Source organism: Podarcis liolepis, assembly GCF_965112155.1.
Source record: "Podarcis liolepis genome assembly, chromosome: 14".
NCBI classification, from domain to species: domain Eukaryota; kingdom Metazoa; phylum Chordata; class Lepidosauria; order Squamata; family Lacertidae; genus Podarcis; species Podarcis liolepis.
The window spans coordinates 25,624,158-25,646,576 of NC_139569.1; the positions used below are offsets into that span (position 1 = coordinate 25,624,158).

At 51.1% G+C, this 22,419-nt stretch overlaps 1 protein-coding gene across 1 annotated transcript; it reads right to left on the reverse strand.

Moving 5' to 3' along the window:
* Positions 1-9,654: 9,654 nt before the first annotated feature.
* Positions 9,655-22,137, reverse strand: LOC310692798 (heparan sulfate glucosamine 3-O-sulfotransferase 2-like). Its single transcript, XM_083474063.1, has 2 exons — positions 21,524-22,137; positions 9,655-11,510 (listed from the first exon to the last, which is right to left on the reverse strand). Exons 1-2 carry the CDS (start codon positions 22,009-22,011, stop codon positions 10,889-10,891), a joined length of 1,110 nt encoding a protein of 369 aa, XP_083330189.1. The 5' UTR covers positions 22,012-22,137; the 3' UTR covers positions 9,655-10,888.
* Positions 22,138-22,419: the final 282 nt, after the last annotated feature.

A 22,419-nucleotide genomic window follows, 5' to 3' on the forward strand; every position in this document is an offset into this window, starting at 1 on the left:
CCGCTCTTAACCACTACACCACACTGGCTCTCAGGGAGGAGGCAGACAGACTCCTCAGAGGCTCTGAGGAGCATCCTGCCCTGGCTCACCCCGCCCCATGGGCAGCCAGCCCCGCCCCTGGATGCAGGGCATACACGCCAGCCCAGGCACCTGATCGGCTTGCTCTGCCACTGCCTGATGTAACTGTGGCACCATGGAATGTATGGGTATGTCCCCTGCCTGAAGTTTTCTGGAGAAAGCTGCTGCCAGTCTGGGTAGACAATACTGGGCTAAATGGACCAATGGTCAGCCTTTTTATCAAACAGCTTCCTGTGTTCCTACCGGCTTCAGCTCCCAAACCTGGAAGACTCTCTTCTTTATTTTATATTTTTTTCAAAATACCAAGGTTTTGGTGTACCATGATTCCTGGTGGTAGAGAGCTCTGGCTATGAACACCTTTCCTTTAAGCACATAAGAGCCCAGCTGGGTCAAGAGCAAGATTCAGAGTATCTAGGTACAGTAACAGGGGCTGCCGTAATACTTTTTCAGGCTGTACAAAGGTCCTGTCTCATCCTGCCTCCAGGATTATTTAGCTGTGATTGCTGCATTGTAGGTGATGGGACTTTGGATCTGTCCTAACTCTACAATTTTATATGTGTGTGTGAGAGAGATTTGTTGTGCGTGATGTTCTACTGAGGTGGGTGCTGTAACTCTGTTGCTTTTCATCACAGGCTCACTGTCTCTTCCTCCCTCCCTTGGCTCTTGGCGAAAGGATGGAGGAGGGTGCCCTAATTGGATCAGCTTGCTAATTAACTGCCAGAGAGGATTGATGCGGCTTATAGTCACATAAACATGAAAAATAAACAGAATTGATTCCTGCTGAGGGAAGGTTTGCAAGAAACACCTGTTCCATTGCCCAGGGGTTAATTTCTAAAATGGAAGAGGTTATGGGGGGTCCAAACTCACTTGGTCATGGGGGAAGTGACAGGTCACAGAGCTCTAGATGGTGGGATGTGGGACCACAATGTCCATTCTATGTTTAGCTGATGGCGGGAAAGCAATGCCTCAACAGTGCTGAAAGGGGAGGAGAGGAATCTGCCTGCCTTAGGGCCCACACTCAGTTCTGCTGCTGCCTTGGCAGAGATGTTACGCAGGAGTGATGTGCATCTATCCTTTAAAAAAAGAAAGGACGGAAGATGTGGAACCTGGAATGTGGATCTCATTCCATTTTCTAAAACAAGAACTTAACAAGAACATGAAAACCTAAGAAGAGACTGCAGGATCAGGACCTTTTAGTCCAGCGTCCTGTTCTTGCACTGGCCAGCCAAATGCCCCAATGGGAAACCCACAAGCAGGATCTGACCGCAAGAGCCCTCTCCCCTCCTGTAGTTTCCAGCAAGTGGTATTCAGAAGCATCGTTGCCTCCGACTGGGGAGGCAGAGCAGAGCCATCATAGTAGCCATCGACAACCTTCTCCTCCCCTGTGAATTTGTCCAATCCTCTTTTAAAGCCATCCAAGCTGGAGGCCATCACAGCCTCCTGTGGGAGTGAGTTCCATAGTTTAACTGCATGAAAAAGTACCAGGTCAGGCCATTGCTCCATCTAGTTTTGCACTGTCGGCACTGACTGTTAGTTGCTCTCCAGGGTTTCAGGCAGAAGACTCCCCTACCTGGGGATGGGGCAGGTGCTCTGCCCCTGAGCTATGGCCCATCCCCTGAGAGCAGGATGAGGTCACACGTGCAGTACAGCACACTCTCTGGCAGATTTGCTTGTGCACATCAAGTCAGGATTTGGGCATGGCTATAGCAGAGCTTCCCTTTCCAGTATTTCCCTGAGAAGGAAAGAATGGAAAAGGAGACCCCTGCTGGCATGTCCCCTCCTGCAGCCAGCCTTCAGCAGAAATCCACACAGCTGCCAAGAATTTCAGGAAGCTGTCCTTGTTGTGCAGGTCTTTCCTCTCCACCCTCCTTGTGTGCCCTCGATCTTCCTTGGTGGGCATTTCCTTCTCCAAGTAAGCACCAAGGGAACCAACCCAGAGGTACCAGGATGGCCTCTTTGACCATCAACAACAGAGGATCTGCTATGGTCCACTTTCCTCAAGCTCCAGATGTTTTGGACAACAACTCTTGTTAACCTTAGCCATTGGCTGCAGGATGGGGGCTGTGTTCCCAAACATCTGGAAGGCACCCCAGGTTGGGCAAGGCTGTGCAGGAGAGGCTTTCCATTCACAGCTCTTCAGAAGAGCTTCCTGGGCTGCTTCTCACTGCCAGTTGCTAATTATTTTTGAGATTATCATAGGATCATAGAATTGCAGAGTTGGAAGGCACCCCAAGGGTCATCTAGACCCACCCCCTGTAATGCAGGAATCACAGCTAAATAATCCTTGGCAGATGGCCATTCAACCTCCACTTAGAAACCTCCATGGGAGGTAGTCCATTCCATTTATGATTGGGATATTATGCTATCATTTGTTATAAGCTGTTAATTGATTTCCCCCCTCCATATATAATGGATAATAATTGTTGGTGCACTTATATTTTGGGTGGCTAGTTATGAACCAGCCTGAGCATCGTATCTTTAGGGGAACATGTGACATCCCAATAAAGCAGCAGTCCTGATGATTACCACATGGCTTCCTTGAGTGAAGTGCTCAGCCCCACCTGCTCTTCCTTCTCTCCACCTACTTTCTCTCCAGGGGAACAAAGAAGTGGGCATGTGCCCCACCCACTTGAGAGCAAATCCTGCCCGAGCCTGTGCTGTGTACTGCCCTTCAGCCTGGGCGTGGGCTCCCTGGTGCCAGGCTGGCTGCAATAGAGTCCATGGAGAGGACATCTTTTATTTCCTGAGCCGTCAGAACAGCAGGAAGCCTGGCCTGGCAAAGAGTGAGAGAGAGAGAGAGACAGAGAGAGACACTGATGGTTCTGCCTTCACAACCCTAAGCCCCAGGGCTGCTGTTGCTCTGCCTCTTGAATGTCAGCCCCCGCTCCCCCTGACTTCCTATTAAGGCAGCTTAATCTCTCCTCACTGGGCAATCTGGATTCAGCACTTTGAACTTGGTGTACCCATTCATCATGGCCCTGAAAGGCCTACCTTGTCATCCTGTCGGTGGGCATTTCCATCACATCTCTAGAGCAGATTGCAGCCAAGCCTCCTCTTCCCCTGTCCAAGAACAGCCAGCAGCCTGCCTTGGCTGAATACCAAAGTGACAGAGTAGCAGCCAGCCCCATTGCCCAGGAATGCACAAACACTCAGGAGGAGGAGGGGTTGTTCTCCCAGCAGCCAGAAGGCAGAGGGACAAGTCAGTGCACACCACTTGGGTAGGAACGGGATGAGACTCTTGACCACCACAGAGTCCCAGGAGTTTGGTAAGGGCAGCTCCACCGACAGAGACATGGAGGCAGCAGACCAGGAGCCCCTGGCTTTAAGGGTGGAAAGACCCTGCTCAGCTTCTCAGGGTCCCCTCTGGACTTTGGAGTAGAATCCCAGCCACGTCCTGTGCCACTTTGCCAACTAAGGCAAACATTTAAAGCCCATCCACCCCCTTACCCCACCTACCCAATGTTTGAGGAGTTATTACTCTTTGTGGGGGTGCCAACTTGAATGAAATATTGGGAGCTCCACGTAAGCCCCGCCCTGCATAATTGGCCACAAGGCACTGGCACATGCACACCATTTGAATGGCAATGTCCATCAACTTTGGGGCCCCCTCAGGTATTTTATTGGGGAGGGGCAAAGGAACTTTGGCCCCTGGGAGTTGGCTCCTATGGACATTTGCAATAGTAGAAACTACCTTGGATTGATTCAGACCATCAGGGTCCATTGAGTTCAATATTGTCTACACTGACCGGCAGCAATGGCTCTCCAGGGTTTGAGGCAGGGGACATTCACGGCCCTGCCATTGGGTATTGAGCCTAAGACCTCCTGACTTCAAAGCAGATGCTCTATATACCATTCACCTCCTGGGAAGTCTTGGGGATAGGCTAGAGTCCCCTTGACCAAAATGCTCCCAACTTCCTAATGTAACATCAGACCCAGTTTTTTGGGGGGGGTGGAAGACAGCAAGGAGGAGGAGGGAAAGGAGGACGAGGAGATGCCACTTAGCTAAATTCCTAAGTGCCGGAGAGAATAATTGCGGTTCCGTGTATAAATCAATAGCTAATTTGAGAAAACAATGGGCAATGTAGGGTAATGTAGTGCCTCAGCAAAAACCTATAGGAATCACCCACTGATGGACTCTTGGCTTGGTGGGTGTGAAATAAAGATGGCATCATTAATTGGGATTCATGATAGGGTGTTCCTTTGCTGAGCAGCCTGATCCTATATGCATGGACCTCAAGGGGGATGCTCCCGTGGTGTTTGGGGGGGGGGCACAGGATGATGGCAACTTGCTCCTTGCATTTCTGTTGCCTTGGGAACCTCCATGTTGCAGCTGACCCCAGAGTTGTGCTATTGCCTGGCCTATCCAGGTAGGACTGGGAATGTTCCCTGCTTGAAACCCTGTAGAGCTGTTGCTGCCACTCAGTGTAGGAGGTAATCCAGAGGTCAGTGATCCAATGGTCTGCTTCCCAGAATGAGGCAGCTTCTGATGTTCCACTGTCCCCTTGTCATTCTGCTCAATGTTTGAAAGTCTTACTTCTTCACACAGCACATAGTTAAACTGCGGAACTCACTGATGCAGGAGGCAGTGATGCCCTCCAACTTGGATGGCTTTGAAAAGCATTGGAGAAACTCATGGAGGAGAGGGCTATCAGTGGCTACCATCCACAAGGGTTATGCTCTGCCCTGCCTCTACATCCCAAATACTGCAACCGTTCTTCATAAGGGAGTTGCCCTATTCCCTTGGACATTTTGGCTGCCCTTTTCTTGAACCTTTTCCAATTCTACTCTATTGTGTTTGAGGTGAGGTGACCGCAGAATAGATTTGGCATTATGATCCAGGCAGTTTTATTTTCACTTCCTTTCCTAATGAACCCTAGCCTGGAATTTGCCTTTTTCAAAGCCACTGCACCTCTTTCTTGAACTAGACACTAGACACCAAGGTGTCCTGGTCAGTCACCACCAGTTCAGACCTCTGTAGCATACAGTATATGTGAAATTAAACTTTGTTTGCCCTGACGTGCATTGCTTTACACTTGATTACACTCCAATTGCATTTACCATCCGTTCACTCAGTTTGCAGTGGTCCTTTTGGAGCTCATCTCTTTCTGTTTTTAGGACGCCGAGGCTGGATAGCTCTGTTGGTAAACCATGAGACTCTTAATCCAGGGTTGTGGGTTCGAATCCCACATTGGGTGAAAGACTCCTGCATTGCTGGGGGTTGGACTAGATGACTCTCGTGAGCCCTTCCAACTCTGCAGTTCTACAATTCTACGATCAGCAAACTTGGCCACTTCGCTGCTCATATTAGGAGTGCAGAGACAGTTCTTAATCTGAAGCATAGCATGGAATGGTGGTGGAGGGGCTGTGGCTGGTAGGGTCAGCCGGAGAGATACTAATTGTGTAATTGTCCACATAACTATCTAAAACAGGTGGGTCTCTGTCCATAAGACTGTTAAGTTCCCACCCTGGGATTCATTTCCCTGCTCAGGGATTGATTTTAATGAAGAGCAGGTTATAAATCACCCAACTAAAGCAAGCAGATGAAGTCCAAGGTCTTAAACTGCCTGCTTGGAGCTGCACCAGTCAGAGTGTGGAGGGAGGGGGCAGCCTGAGCCTGGCTCTGGATTTCTGTGCTCTCTTGCCTCCCCCTCTCCCACAGCAACAGCACTTTCGACTCAAGAATCTTTCTTGAGCTGCCTCCTCCACGTAAAGAAAAAAAAAAAACCCTCCCCGTGCCTTTGCAAGATGGCTCTAATTTAACCATTTCTGCAACGGGAAGTGGCAACGGCTCCTTGGTGATTTAGATGCTGGTGGCAAATTGCCACCTTTGACAGGAGCTGCTGAGATTTCCTGTAGAAATCGATGGGTGATTCAAGGAGTCTGCTGTTCAGCAAGGCAAATCAGCTGCCAACAGGTGGCTTTATTGGCTCCCAGTGAAAGGTGGGACTCATTATGCTGCAGGCCGAGGTGGGTTGCCATAGGAGGTGCCTGCGCTGGGGGATGCATCAAAGCTGCCCTCTGCTCCATTGACAAGGCAGCAGTCTCTGCAAAAGGAGCCTTTAATCCTGGCAAGTCTGCCAAGGCATCTTGGGGGTGGCTGAGGGGCAGTGGGTGGGCACCCAGCTGACCTCCCCCCCCCGCACAGGTTGCCTCCCTAGAGCAATCCTGCAGGTGCCAGAGCCCTGCCTCCTGAGCATATTATCTTTGCCCTCCTGCCATGGACATCTGCCAGGGCTTCCCTCAAGGAGGATGAGGGAAGATTTAGGAACAGGCAGATGGGAGCACGATCAGACTGCTTTAAAATGTCAAAAGATGATTAAAAAGCCAAGGCAATATGGAAGTGAGAGGCAGCATCGGGGCTAAGAGGGTGGATAAGGCTGCGAAAGTGTCGTTTTGGCAAGGGGGAGGGGCACCCAGATTGTGTGGCCCTAATTCTCAAGCCAAAACAACCCTGAAGGTGGCTTGGCACCCAGGGTGCAGATCCCAGGTGCCAAACAGCTGCTAGTGATGTGTCTCAGAACATGTTCTGGCTTCAATAAAATCACCTGAGAGAGAGAGAGAGAGAGAGAGAGAGAGAGAGAGAGAGAGAGAGAGAGAAAGAGAAAGAGAAAGAGAGAGATAGCACATTCCACGAACATTGGCCAGTTTACAAGAGGACTTCATTGCTAGTGTGGCTAATAGCCCACTATGGCTTGTAGTTAATGTGAGTCCTCCTCAGAGTGGACCCATTGGAATGGATGCCTGGGTTTTAGTGGGACAGCTTCCAGGGGCCATGCCAAGCCTAGCCCTCCAGAGATTGGAGGGTGATCAGAGAGCAGAACATCTTGGGTGGGCAACAGACCACCCAAGTAGTAGCTGTGCTTGTTGATAATATCATTTACAGCCCCCGTTTTCCTCCAAGGAGCTCAAGGTGGCACCCCTTGTTCTCCTGCTCTATATTTTATCCTCACAACAACCCTGTGAGGTAGGTTAGGCTGAGAGACTGGCGCAAGATCACCCAGTAAGCTTCATGTTGGAGTGGGAATTTGAACCTTGGTCTCCCAGGACTCTCCCACTGGTTCCTGCCCATTTCGCCTCACAAGGCCCAGGGGAGATGTGACTTTGGGGTATAGCCTTTTCTGTGTGCCATAGTGAAGAACCTTCCCCCTTTGCATTTCCTAGTTGGGTCTCTTGAGGGGTTGGGTGACTCTGACAGCCAAAGCTGCCCTGTGCCCTGCTGCCACCCGCCCCACACAGGACAGACTTGTGGGACATTAAAGCATGTTGGCACTTCTGCTCACCTCCTGCTTGGCACCTTACAGGGCAACGGAGACACCACAACTCCAGGGGGAGCCCCTCTCCCCCAAGCTGACTTGGGCAAGGCTCTTTCATTGCAAATCTAGTTGCTCTTGCATTTCACTGGGGCACTTTGAGACTGAAATCCAAGATCAGTTGACATGCGTGTGTTTGACCTTCAAGTCCAACATTTTATTTCACCAAATGCAGAAAAAGCACACCAGGTTGTGGGGGCTGGAGTTACCACCTTGAGCCTCAGCTCAGTTTGTACTGCCTAGCTGCGGCCAAGAGTGGGGGGTCTCACTCTTTTTAGGAGAGCCAACTCCAGCCAGGGCATTTCAGGAACCAGACTTCCACCAGCTCCCCAACTCCAGTGTGTCTCCCCCATATTTGGGACAATTTCAAAACCCTGAGCAGAACCAAAGCCTCTTCCTTCTCTCCCCTCCACCCCAAATTACATTTGAGCCATTGGTTTGCCCCCCACATGGTTGCAAACGGAGAAGCCCCTATTAAAGCCGAGAACTAATTTGGGAGCAGAGGAGGTGAAGCTCCTCCTTCCGAGGCAATTCAGAGCAGCACTTGACATTCAATTAGGACTGCGGGTTCCCATAAAACAGCCTATTAAGCTTGCCCATAAATCCCCACTGGCTGTGCACCAAGCCGCGCGGCCTGCCTTGTCCCTGGCACAAGGAGGAGGAGGAGGAGGAGGAGGAGGAGGTGGGAGCAGCAGCGCCGGCAGCAACACTTTGGCACAAATGCAGCCATCACCTCTCCTTGTCACCTGTTTCTTGCTCCAGGAAGGGGAACTGCTGCTGCTGCTGCCACCATCGCCGCTCTGCTTTCTGCCTGCATCTGAGAAAACCCCGGGATCCTTAGTGCCTTTTCCAGGTTGGGCTTGGAAAGACCCGCTGCCTGGAACCCTTGAGAGCCGCTGCCAGTCAGTGTAGACAGTACTGAGCTAAATGGAGTACTGTCCATTGGAGTACTGTCCAGTCAGTGTAGACAGTACTGAGCTAAATCGCACCAGTAGGTGCGATTCAGTATAAGACAGCTGCCTATGCTGCTACGTACTTCCTCACCTCCTCTGCCATGATCAGGTTATTCTGCTTCCCTGCAGGGCTGATAGGAGGGTGAGAGCAACGTTCAAGGGGAAAGTGCTCATTCTTTTTTAAAAACCACACACAGAGAAAGATCAAAGAGGGGAACGAAAGGGACACTTTGCTCCCACATTATAAAGGAGACTGATTTGACAGTTGCTTCAGGTGAACCAAAAGTCAGCCGGGTCTTGCTTCCCTCCAGCAAGAGGTCGTAGAGAGGCCAAGCCAGTGGGTTAAAAATGGGGTGGGTAGGTGGAGAGACCCCGGATCAACCCCCTAACCAGCCACAAAGGTCACTGGGTGACCCAAGGCCGGTTGCTCTCTCTGGCTGCGTCCACACCATACATTTCATGCAGCTTAAGGGACGCGGGTGGCGCTGTGGGTTAAACCACAGAGCCTAGGACTTGCCGATCAGAAGGTCGGTGGTTCAAATCCCCATGGCGGGGTAAGCTCCTGTTGCTCGGTCCCTGCTCCTGCCAATCTAGCAGTTCAAAAGCACATCAAAGTGCAAGTAGATAAATAGGTACCGCTCTGGTGGGAAGGTAAACGGCGTTCTCGTGCGCTGCTCTGGTTCACCAGAAGTGGCTTATTCATGCTGGCCACATGACCCGGAAGCTGTACGCCGGCTCCCTCGGCCAATAAAGCGAGATGAGTGCCGCAACCCCAGAGTCGGCCACGACTGGACTAAATGGTTAGGGGTCGCTTTACCTTTAAGGGCGCTGAGATTTGTAGCTCCGTGGTGCCAAACTGCACTTCCTGGGATTCTGGAGGGGTGTGTGCATTGTATGGCTCCAAATGCCAGGTGTGGGCATAGCTGATATCTTGAAGCCAAAGCATCTACACTGGTCAAAGGGCATCTTCACTGACTAGCCCTCACAGGGGCATAGTGAAAGGGTGGTCATGAGGGAGACTGGCACTCAGGATGTCCTGCTCACAAATATCACCAGGGCCTGCTCATCCTCTGTGCCTGGGGTCAGGGCACCCACAATGTCCACCCCCTGTGGCCTCTGGGGTGCTTTTGAATGCAGAACTTTGGTAGAAGGCGAAACAGAGAGCCTTTCCCAACTGGGACTGGTGAAGCAGCACCTCCACACCCTTTGCCCTGGAGGGAAGAGGAGCACTAAGGAGGCTCACCTAAGAAAAGGCCCCGGTCAGCTGCCTCCCTCCCCCCCGCCCAGCGTCACTGGGAAAAATCTCTCTCTGATGGATGTTTGCATTATTTTATTTCACAGGAGGAGGGGACAAGGAGGGTGGGGCGGGTCACATTCTGAACAGGGAGAAGGGGCTGTGCCTGAAGTACCCGTAACAGCAGAAATCTGTGCTTTATTCACAGGACAGAAATGTCGTAACAGGACTGTGCGTGGGGGTGGGGAGAGACACAGGGCTCACGCAAAAGCCCCCCAAAGAGAAGGAGCAGAGGGGCCCAGTCCTTTGGCATGAGGCTGACACCCCCTGAGAAGGTGTGGGACCCCTTTCACTTTTTCAGAAGGTGGAAGAGTAGGCACCCCCACCATGGCTCCCCCAGATCTCACATTCTGGCTCCTTTGCCTGAGGGCTGCTCTGAAGGGTCTTAAACCAGAAACCCTGGATATCTCAGGTGCCAAGTAGTGCCTAGGCAGTGATATTGATTTATAGACTATATTTATGTATATATATAATATATATATATGCATGTATTATTATTATTAAAAAATAAAATCCATCCTTGGGCATCACACACCCTCATTGCACCAAACAAAGGGACCTTCTGGAGCTCCCCCAGCCCAGCTGCTCATGTGCAAAAATGCAACCAGGGAGGAGGCACTGGCAGTGTGTGGCCACAAACCAGTGAAGTCAGGGTGGTGGTGGTGACAGGCACCCCTTGGCACTTCAGGATGTTTGCTCCTGCCAACCATTTGCCATGGGCCAAGAGGAAGGCCAAGGCAGCCCAGTGGAGGGGGTGGAGAGAGAAGGGCCGTAGCTCAGGGGTTGGAGCACCTGCCTTGCAAGCAGAAGGTTCTTGGTTCGATGCCCGATGGCGCCTCTCCAGAAAGGGCTAGGAGGGACTCCTGCCTGCAAACCCTGGAGAGCCGTTGCTGCCAGTCAGTGTAGACAATGCTGAGCTAGATGGACACTGACTCCGCAGAAGGCAGCTTCTTACGTTCATTCAGAATAATCGGGACTGGGGTCTTTATTCCTAAGGGGAAGGACCGTAGTTCAGTGACAGAGCAACCTGCGTTGCATGCGGAAGGTCCCAGGTTCAATCCTCTCCTGTAGCATCTCAGGAAGGGTTAGGAATGTCCCCTTCCTGAATCCCTGTCGAGCCACTACTGCCAGTCGGTGCAGACAATACTGAGCTAGATGGAGCAATGGTCTGACTCAGTCTAAGGCAGCTTCCCATGTTTGTATGAAACTCCCCTCTCCCCCCCAAAAATCACAGCTGCTCCCTGTCCAAGTGCTTATTCCCATCGGAAGTCCTGGCCCACCGTCTCGTAGAACTTGACGTTGTAGGGGTGGTAGAAGTCCTGCAGCTGCTCAATGACCTCGGGGTCGATCTGGACATGAGTCCTGCCCTTGGACTTGCCCAGGCAGCGGGGCAACGTGCCTCCGGGGGTGGCCTTCTTCAAGCAGGGGAAGCCCTTGGTCTTGTTGAAGTAGAAGTGCTTCTCGCTGATGAGCCTCTGGATACCCAGGAAGTCCTGGATCTTGCCCATCTCCCCCGCCGGGTCAGTGATGAGCCGCTCGCCACTGACAAAGTGCATCTGGGAGAGCGGGAAGTACTGGAGCCAGCTCTCCAGGTGCAGGGCGTAGAGGCCGATGCGGATGGCGCTCCAAGAAGTGTCCACCAGGCCCAGGCTGCGGTTGCGGAAGGAGAGGCCCTCAAAGGTGGGGATGTCAGGCTTCTTGGAGAGCGTCTGGGTGTAGTCGGAGATGGCCCGCGTCACCGGGTTGCGCACCACCACAATCAGCTTGGTCTCCCGAGACATGTTGAAGATCCGCCGGGGGGCTTCCCGTGTGACAAAGTAGCTGGGCGTCTTCTCCATGGTGATCTGGGTCTCCAGGGTGCGGGGCATCAGGCGCCTGCAAGAGAGGAAGGCAGCGCAGGCAGAGGTCAGTTGCAAAGCAAATAAAATGAGAGGACTTCTTCGCACATGGCTTCCTCCCATAGGCAGAGGGCTATCACTGCAGGGTGTGTGTGTGAAGTAGATGGCCCTTGGGGACTGTCAGGGGCTGGAGTGAGGAGGAATGGTGGGGCTGCACCCCTTCTCCTGAACCTTCCTGAGAACAGGAGGACAGTATAGATTTAGAACAGTGATTTGCAGAAGGGCATAGTTCAGAGGCTGCAGAGGGGAGAAGCTGGGAAATATTGGAAGAGGAACAGCAGGAAGAAGAAGAAGCACCAGGAGAGAGACAGCTGACAGACTCAGTATCTCTAGGAAGCATTCCTGACCTCTCCCCTCCCAGGACCAGGTGTGCATTGAGAGTAGTAGAACAGAAACCTCAGAGGCAGAAAGCTCAGACAGGGATGATGTAGGATAAGAGAGACAGAGTGGGTTGGGCTTTACTCAGAGCAATGCCATTATTTAATAGAGACTTCATTTCTTTCTCTCTCTCTCTGAATACTGAATAAATTACGTTCTAAGAACTCCTCTCGTTTATCTGCTTTTTGGCTGCCACCGAGGGAGGGATCGGATTCCCTGAAATCTGACAGGGACCCTTCCAACTCTACTTTTCTATTTTTCTATAATATGATGGCTGCTAGCCAAGAGGACTATGGCTTCCCTCCAGTGTTGAAGGGCCACAATGCTTCTGAATGCCAGTTGCTGCAAACCACAGGAGAGGAGACTGCTCTTGTGCTCTGGTCCTGCTTGCTGGTTTCCCATTGGGGCATCTGGTTGGCCATGTGAGAAGAGAATGATGGATTAGATGGGCCATTGGTCTCTGCCAGCAACCCTTGAACCAGCAATCATCTTTGCATGGTCAGGAGGTGACTGGTAGCCCTTCTTCTTTGCCACAAAATGTCCAGAAACACCCATTTGGACCTGCTGAGGACATCTCCCAGCCCCCCCCCTTGTTTAACTTTTAACTTTTTAAATTAAAAAAAAAATGGTTTTTATTTTATTTTATAAGTATATAATTATAACAAAACTACCATTCACATTTACAGATTCCTCCAAATCTCTAGACTTCCCACCTGCCCTCCATGGGTCCTTATATTAAACCTGCTCTATAACATCATTGTCTCCATAGTACTTGCTGTGGACATCTTTTTTAAAAGCCACAACAAGTGTGACTCCCTGGGGATGGAAGGGATTCCCTTGCCCCGTATTCAAATTACCCAAGGCAGTGACTATTTCATCATCATATCCAGAAAATATCTATAATATCTATCACTTAAAGAAATTTTAAAAAAATATTCTTTGTATTTCTCTTTTTAAATACCAATAAAATTTATTCAAGAAAAGAAAAGAAGCATTCTTTTACTTGCATATGGGAATGTTGTTTTTAATTAAGGACTAGATGAAGTGTATTCTAATAGTGGAAGTCCTGGATTAGTGGGAAAGGGTCAGCCACCATAGGCTGGTGGAGTGGAGCCTTTATTTTTGCAGTGCAGCCAGGCCTTCATTTGGGGGCCTGTCCAGACATGCATTTATGTTGTTATTGGCGGCTACAATGATTTTCATGTGTCAAACAGCAGCAGAGCAGGCTGCACTAAGATAGCATTCTTTCTCGATAAGTATCTAATATAGAAGAGGACAGTCAGCACTGCCATGTTTGTCAAATCGAGAGGACTTAAGGCATAATAAACATTAACTGATGATAATTCCCCAGATACTTGGATACTAATGGTTTCCCTATTTTCCTCTTGAACTGTCAGTCTTATAAGAATGGAAAAATGAAACAATGCCCTTCTGCAAAGGCGCCCTCCCCTTACTAGTCCTCGCATGCTGTGCCTGCGGTGAATTTTCATGACGACTTCTGAAAAATAAATTTGTGAACTCCTGCAGAAATGTGGAGAACTTGAATTAAGATTGGACAAATGAGAAACAAAGGAGCCAAAATCAAGTGCATTTCAGCCTATGGGGCTTCTCTCCACTCCAGGGAGACTTTCACAGCCTGCAAGATGCATGGTTGCTGGGAAGACACACCTTTCCCTTTCTCCAGCTGAAACCATTGCTTATTATCTCCTCTTCCGCCTGCAACTCCCCTCCCTTCTTGCCACCTTGGCACTCCTCTGCTGCTCAGGGGCTACAAACGCCACCATTCCATTCTGCAGATTTTGAGAGCTCTTGGCTCTGCTCCTCTAATTTATTAATGCAGTTTATTCTGCACTTTTTGTAATTGATTAGGACCTGCAATTTTTGTTTTTTAAATACATGGACCCAATTCCTCATGGAATAGAGCTTTATTAAGCCCAGAGGTGGCCCGTTAATGAAACAGCCGTTTTATGAATCTCCCACCAACGCTGAGCTGCTTATAAAGCTGTCTGGCGCTGATGGATGACCCAAACCTGTTTTTGTGATCTAAACCCAGCAGTGGGAGCAGGGGCTCCCTGACACTGAATTAGCATCTTGCTGACAGCCTTTAAACAATAGGACTCATAATCTGGATTTATGAGGCTCAGAGCAAAGCAAAGGGCCAATTAAACCTACATGCCACTCAGGTACTTGACTCAGGTGGTGGCAGCAGTAAGATGTGCCTCCTGATCTCCAGCATGCTCTGTGGGCACAGCTGGCAGGGAATGCGACATCCTCTCTAGAAACCTCCTGGAGCAGGGAAGACTAACACCAGCTCTATGCCACATCATTTCCAGGCTCAACTCAAGAGACTCATGTTAGTCTTTAAAGCCCTAAACAACTTAGGCCCCAAATACCTGAGAGCAGGGGTGCCAACTTGAATAAAATATTGGGGGAGCCGTCACCCCACATAACTGATCACAAGATCTGGCATGCACACCATTTGAATGGCAGTGCCCATTGATTTTGTGGGGGGCAATCCTCTTAAATATTTTAAGGGAGGAACCTCAGCCCCTGGGAGTTGGCTCCTAAGCCTGTGAAGTCAATTTCCTCCGTACAGACCCAGGTGTTAAGTTCAGCAGAGGGGGCCCTCTGGTAGTTCCACCAGCCTTGGAAGCTTGGTGGTGGCTGCCTGGAAGAGGGCATTCTCTGTAGCAGCCCATAAGTTGTGGAATTCCCTCTCTACAGAGCTGCCCCATATACCAGAGAGGCTGCCTTTTCCCCTACAGACTCCCCCTGCCCGTCTGGGTTCATGATCCTTGTGTAAGTGGGACTTGAGAGAGAAAACCTGGCTCCGCAAGGACAGAAGACTGGATGCCCTCTCTGCTCCCCTTTGTAAATTGAGTGTGATTTGCCCTGTCACCTTAGGCAGGGCTGCAGCAGTGCAAAGCTTCTGTCTGGAGGAGAGTTAATTCTCCCTATGGCCTGTGACAGGATGGATCAGGCACTGGAGAACCCTTTGCCTGCGCAAGACTCCCCCCATGGGGGTGGGCCTTTGACTCACGTTCAGAAATGTTCTCTCTCCCAGAGGCAGGCTGATTTGAAAAGTGCATCTGAGTGGCTTCTGCACACATGCTCTCTGCCCCACCCAAGGCACTGCCAGAATTCCTGCCCACCCCCCTCCCCCTATTCATTCTCCCAAGCCGGTGCTTGTTCCATTTGCAACACAGAAGAGTAAATATATTTGTTTGTGTCATTGTCGTCCCCATTGTGTGCGGAAGACTGAGCAGGCAGGGACCCAAGTCTCTCCTTGCAGAGCGTGCCAGCTGACTTCAGGATAATCCTGGGTCTTAGTCACTTGTCAGCAGGAAAATGAAGTGTTTAGCTTGGCAAGGTTCCCAAACGGCAAACAGCAAAAACTCCACTCTCTCCCATCCTTCAGCGCCAGAGTCGCCATGAGCCAAACTCAGAAAGCAGGAGTTCTCACAGGAGAGATAAACAGATCCCTTGATGGCCTCAGGGCCAATTCCCCATGATTTAGCTGGCAAGGATGTGCCTGGCTAGTTAAGGCAGGTGGCACAACTTGCCATGCCCATGAGGTCCCCGGGAAGATGATGACTGCTTTGGCCCTGGCTGACCTGCAAAGAAGGACCCCACCCACTTGCATTTAAAGGCCAGCCCACATAATTCACACTTTCTGAAGCAATATGCGAGCCAAAACACAAAACCATCCTTTGAAAGTAAAACCCCTCTGAATTTTGCATGCCGTTCCCCAGTGGAATAACATGTACAAAAATGCACTTATTTAGTGAAAATGGCATACAACGGTGCCTCGTAAGGGGAAACTGCTTTGCAAAAATGTGCATATCGGGAGAATTTTGCACTAAAGTGGCTGGTGAATTTTCATGAGAATCCGTGGAATTATAGAATGGTAGACTTGGAGGGGACCCAAGCAACCATCTAGTCCAGCCCCTTGCAATGCAAGACTCATAGCTAACACTCTCACAAACTGATGTGGAAATATGCAGAACTGAATTTAAGATTTAGAAGAAATAAGGAAGAGAGAAACTGAAGCTGACAGACAAACACAGCCCTAGTTTCATCACATTTGTTAAGAATGCCCATAAATGTTTCTTTTTAATTTTGGTTTTTCTTTTCGCAGAATTGCAGCACAGCCAACCAGCATGGCTATGCCAATGAGGCTTGGTCCCAGAATGGCAGAATGCTGCCTGCCTCTCACTGGAGACAGCACACAGGGCTAGTCAGCCAAGCAAATGTGGAGAAATAAAAAGCCAAAGTGGGGGGGGGGAGAGAAGGGGCATTATACCTTAACCCCAACCTATGAGTAGACATAAGTCATTGACTCCTTCCTTCTTTTCCAACAGTCCCATAAGCTCATAAGTGTATTTTTTCCTGCAGGAAATACATGTGCAGGATCGTCGCAAGAAATGGTGCTCTGGTTAGTGCAAAACAACAAAAACATCTCTGAGAAACAAAAATTATAAGTTGTTTTTTTTTCTTTTTTGCAAAATCAAAGCATTACAGGAATTACAGACCACAGCAATGAATGGCACGCCTAACACCACACACTGGCTTGCAGAAGAGCTTTTCTTTTGAGTAGGAAAGGGAAGCAGCGTCCCAAGCCACAGAAAAAGGCAAATGTCAGGCAAAAGCTTTGCACACTGCTAGCAGTGGGGCAGAAGGTGGGACATGCCCTGGCAATTCAGCAGACATTAAAAGCACCCAGAAAACCTTCGCACTTTGTGGGCAGTGGAGATGCAGCACATCATCTGCCCTTCAGGCAAACTCAGATGCTCCAATAATTATTCTTTAATTAAAAGCTCATTTAGAAGAAATGTTACGTGCCCAGGGAGAGAGTACTGGCTGGCGTGATCACTCAGGAGCAAGTCAGGTGGTGCATAAGACTTCAAGTTCTGCAGATGTTGTTAATATCAGCTGCTGTTTAGAGCACTGTTAGGCAAACAGGTAGGGGGACAGCCAGATCCGAAAGAGAGCGGGATGGAAGAGGAGGGCAGGCTAGTCACCAGAGGGCTAGCAAGGAGCAGCAGCTGTTTGCTGCACAGAAGCAGCTCCAGAGAAGAGATATCAGGCTACAGCAAGGCTTGGGGGAGAGAACCTTCCTCTCAAGCCCTTGCATACACTCAGTCTGAGACCACAACCAGTTCAAGGAACCAACATGCAGAGAGATGAACCAGCCAGCAGGAGACAGCTTTGAATGTCCGTCCATAAAGAGCAGCACACAGAAGAGGGCTGGCTGGCTTGCCAGAAGGTCAAGCCACCCAGGGGTGGGGAGATGGCTCACCTCCTTGCTGCTCAGCATCCCAGACCAGGCCATTGGCATTCCCTCTGCCCTTCTCTCAAGGTGTTAGCATCCATGCCAAGGCTGTATTCCTGGGCGACTTGGCAAAGGAACTCGAGCCCATCCTATTATACACAGGAGGACAAGACCTGCCATACCCAGAGCAGGTTGGGCGCTCCATTTTGCAAGAGCCAAATCAGTCCAGCACACTCTGCTTTCTTTTTACAGTTCTGGCATGTGTTGGAAATTGAAGGAATATCATGAACCTTGAAAAGTCTCATTTAGCGGTTCTGCCTGGGCACCTTATGTTGTTTTGTGGGTTGGTAGAGATGGATTGGAGCACGAAGCAGGCCCCCAGAGGACACATAAGCAGAGCCTCACCCCCACCCCCCCATTTGCTGGCTATGCACATGTTGAAGTCTTCTTCTTCTTCTTCTTTACTCAAATATATATTTATTGATTTGTATATTTATTCATGGCTTCCTACAATTCAAGTGTAGATTATCAGCAAATAAACCTGCCCACACAATGCATTCATTCAGTGTGAAGGAAGGCAGAATTCATGACAACCTAACTTGAAATAATTTGCAGTGAGTGTTTAACGCAAGGCTGTCCATGTAAAATCATACTGCTGGAAGGGAACCCAAAGGTCATTGAGACTGACCCCTTGCCAGTGCAGGAAGCCCACTGTAACAGAATCCCTTTCAGGCAAAGGGCTGCAACTCAGTGAGCCCCAGATTCAATCCCTGATGGCATCTCCAAATTGGGCAGGGAAAGACACCCTGCTTGAAACATGCAGTGTTGCTGCCAGTCAGTGCAGACACTGCTGGGGTACATAGGCCAGTGGTCTGACTCAGTATAATGTAGCTTCCAAATAGAAGTTTTTAAGCAGAGGCTGGTGACAACCTAATGAAGGGCAGCCCACACCCTTCTGAGGCAGCTGCAGTTTAGTTCTCCTGTCAGACTGTTTATACTGCCTTCACATTCTAAATATGGTCTAAATATTTTTTTATTATCATTTGTACCCCCTGGTTCAGACCCTACAGACATTTGAAGATGGCTAGTGCCTTGATGCCTTGTGAGAAGGCAGTATGCAAGTACTTTTATGAATACAATTAAAACATCAATAACAATATTGCCTGTTAATTGTCTGTTCTCCAGGCTAAACATATGCAGTTCCTTCAACCTTTCCTGTCACCCTCTTCTGAACACGTTTATCTGTATCCTTCTTAAACTGCAATACCCAGACCTGGAAATAATGTTCCACGTGAGATCTAACTCCAAGCAGAACAGAGTGGCACCATTACTTTTTTGAGACCTGGGCATTATGCTTCTGTTGATACAGCCTAGAATGGCATGAGCCTTGTTTGCTGCACTGTCACGCTGCTGACTTACACTCAGCTTGTATTCTATTAAACCCCTTAGATCCTTTTCACATTGACTGCTGGTAAACCATCCTGAATCTTACTGTTTTACATGTACCACTGTTGAAATTGGTTATGATTGTTTTGACCTCAGTTCTCCATCCTATCCAGAGCATATTGGGTTCTGTTTCTGTCTTATGCACGATTTGCTACTCCACCCAGTTTGGTATCTTCTGCAAACATGAGAAGTATCCCCTCCACTCTTTTGCCCATTTAATCTCTAAAGATCTCAAACATGGGGCCTAGGACAGAATCCTGTGACACCCTGCTTCTCCCCAGGTTGATGAGATGCCACTGAGAGCCATTCTTTGGTCCATCAACCAGCTACAGTAGTATCACACACCCCAACTTTTCCAGCCTGCTAACAAGAACATCAGAGGGAACATATCAAAAGGCTTTGCTGAACTAAATATAGTCTATATCCGAAGCATTCCCCTGATCTACCAGGCATTGGTGCAGCTTAGCAAAGGATCTTCACGCACTCACCCAATCCAGTCAAGCAATGACCTGACACTGAAGGTAGTACGTCATTCTTCTCAAGCCAGGGAGGCGTCCCAGCACAGCTCCTGCTCCCTAATCCTGCCCTTAGTCCTGCACATTGATACACTTATGTGAACAGCTGCCACCTCCAAGGGACAGCTGGACTGAATCTGAGGTAGGACACTTGGCCAGGCCAGGGACTGCATAAACCATCTGCCCCCATCACCCTTGACTTCAGGCAATGCTGGCTGTATGGAAGATGGGGGGATGAAGTCCAAAACATCTGGAGGCTGCCATGTTGGCGAAGGCTAGCTCAAAAAATGGTGTAACTCAGTGTGTTGCTGGCAGCTAGTCGGGCATGATGGGGTTGTGCTAGCAGGCACGACACCTCTGCTGACCAGTAGTGCCCTGAAGGCAAGAATGGATGTGCACTAGGGATGTGCAGGGAAAGAGCACACCTTGAGATCACACAGGTACAAAGGGCTCTAAGTCCCACTGCAAAGGCCAGCACATCTTGGCTTGACAGTACTTCCTGCCCCATATTCAGGCAACTGAAATCACAAAGGATCCTCCCCACCCCCCAGCACCCCCCCATCCCAGCTTTTTCCGAGGCGTCATTCCTCTGAGGATAACAAGATCTATGTGTTCCTGGAAGTGCTTCAGATCCAGCTGAAGGCAGAGACTCGGGGAGAAGGTCCACAAACAGCTCTTCTTGGCTTCAGGCTCCCCAGTTAAAAAGACCCACATTATGCACATGTTCTAGCACAATTTGTAAAGCTGATTTGGAATGCAAGTTTTATGATACACATTTCCCACTTGGGCTGGGAATTAGGTTTCCCGGGCAACTCTGGGGCCGGGGAGGAGGAGAGGCTTCTCCTTTTGGCAGGTGGGTGTGGAATGCAGGATGCCAGCCTCGGCCTACTTGCTTGGTAGCAAAGGAGCTGAGAAAGCATTTGTTCCTTGCTGAAGCTCTAGGGGTTGGAGGTGGGGTGTGCACAAGAGCACCTGGAAGGTTTAAATGCCACCGTGATCTGTGGCACAGGAGGAGCTTTTTCCACACAAAAACAGAAGATGGAAGTGGCAATGATCCCAAGTCAAAGTGGCAGCACTGTGCAGGGAGTGCTGCTGGATTCAAAGGAGGCCCGGTGCCAGATGCCTGATGCGGTCCTGAAGTTGTTATGTGGACCTGTGCAAGCACTTCACAACCTAATCTACCCTGCAGGGCTGTTGTGAGCATTTTATTTTTTAAGCCCAAAACCCAACACAAAGAGAACAGAAATAACTTTGGGGCAATGCAATGCAAGACTAACTCAAATGGAAATCAGGCTCCCTCTGCTGGTACATCACCAGCCAGCTGGGCGTTGATAGGTGGGTACTTTAAAGGGCATAAGACCACAATGCCACATGCAGAAATGGATGCAGGCAGATTTGTGCCTTGGAGCAAATTAAGATGGTGGGTTGAGTGGGGTCTGGGCAATGTGCCCTGGGTGCAAAGTTTAACAAGCAGTTATGTTTTTAAAAGAGGAAGGAGGTCTAGGGATGGTGTATAATGACCCCGGGGCTGCCCACCCTTACAAAGCCCCCTGCCAGTCACTCTATTTGTGAAGCTTCCAGCTCAACTCTCCATCAGGGTATTTGGCTGCTGTCAGCAGGCTTGGGTATATTTCACGTGGGAAGGCCCTCCTTTGGGTGAGGGCTGTTGTCAAATGGCCAAAATGAGGCAGGACTTGCTGCAGTGAGGAGGTGGACTGGCAAGGGAAGGGGGCCAGGGGAGCTCACCCCACCTGCCCCATGCCTATGCTCCCCCACTTCCCTCGGCGGCTTCTAATTTGGAGAACCCAGAATGCCAGCCAGGCTCGCCCCTAGAGAGGCGAGCAGCTCCGCAGCTAACCACTGCACAATTCAGAAGCTTAAGCCTTCTATCCCCTGGACTTGGCTGGTTGGGGGGAGGGAGACTTGGGTTTTCCTCCTACGAGTCCGCTTTGCTGGCAGACAAGGCGGAGAGGTTTAGGAAAGGCGTAGCTCGGCCTGCGTAGCACTGGAAGATGGCGGGGTTCGGGGGCTCAATCTCCCGGTACCTCTCCGCGCACCCAGAGAGGTGTCTCCAGAGGAGGATAGACTGGGGTGGGGGTGTGGTAGCTGCAAGGAACCGGGGAAGATTTGAAGCCCAGCACCCATGAGCCCAAAAGACACATGGAAGAGGAAAGTCCCCCAGTGCCCTGGGACAGGCACTTTGCACATGCTCTAAGAAGTCGTTGCTGCGCATATGTCATGGCTTGGGCAAGGAGATTCGAGCTATATAGACTTAGCCTTGAGAGGGGTTGCCAGCCAGGCTCAGCCAGTGCCCGGGACTCCCGCGCGTGTATAGAGTGCAACTCCTCTCTGCCACCCTCCCCTTGCGCCGCCGCTCACCTGTACCACTCCAGGCCACGCTCGTAGTGCCTGTCGAAGAAGTGGGGCTCGGTGCCGAGGGCGCGCACGGCCGGGTGGCCGCGGATGAACTCCAGCACCGCGCGGGTGCCGCCTTTCTTGACGCCCACAATGAGTGCGTGCGGGAGCCGCTTGGTGCCCACGCTCCGGGAGGCAGGCGGCGGCGAAGGCGGCGAGGAGGAGCCGTTGCCGGCCGTGGCGGTGGAGCTGGCTGCAGCCGGGCAGGCGCGCCACTTCTGCAGAAGTTTCTTGCGGGCGGCGGCAGCAGCAGGCAGGCAGCGGGCGGCCGTCCGGGGAGAGGCTGCTCTCGCTGCCGCCGCCGCTGCCGCCTCCCCGCTGGCCAGCGGCTCCGGCTCTGGCGCGCAGCAGAAGAGGAGGAGGCTGTAGCAGAGGTAGGTGCCGGCCAGCGAGAGGAGCGCGCCCAGCACCAGCGCCCGGCAGCGCCGCCGCCGCCGCCGGCTAAGCGCCATGGCTCCATCGCCAGCAGCCGGGCGCGGCGGGCCACGGCTCCCCTCGCCGGCGCCGTCGTCGGAAGCGCATCGGGCCGGGCGGAGAGGCGGGCGGAGAGGCAGGCAGGCGAGCTCGGCGGCCCGCCACTGGCGGCCCCGCTCCTGCTGCGGCCCCGCTTTAAGGGGCGCCTGACGTCAGCCGAGCCGGAGCCGCCCCCGCGGCAGCCCTGACGCTCCCGCCGCCTTGCCGGGCTGAGCCCCCAACGCGCCCGTAGCCGGTGCGGAGATCGCAGCCCCGGCTTGACTCCCAGTTCCCCCCAGCCTTGCACTGGGACATGTCACGCGAGTCAAATAAGGGAGAAATTGGGGGTGCCCCTTTCTAAGTGGGAGTCGGAGGACGCTCTTCGTTTTCCTTATGATTGATGATCT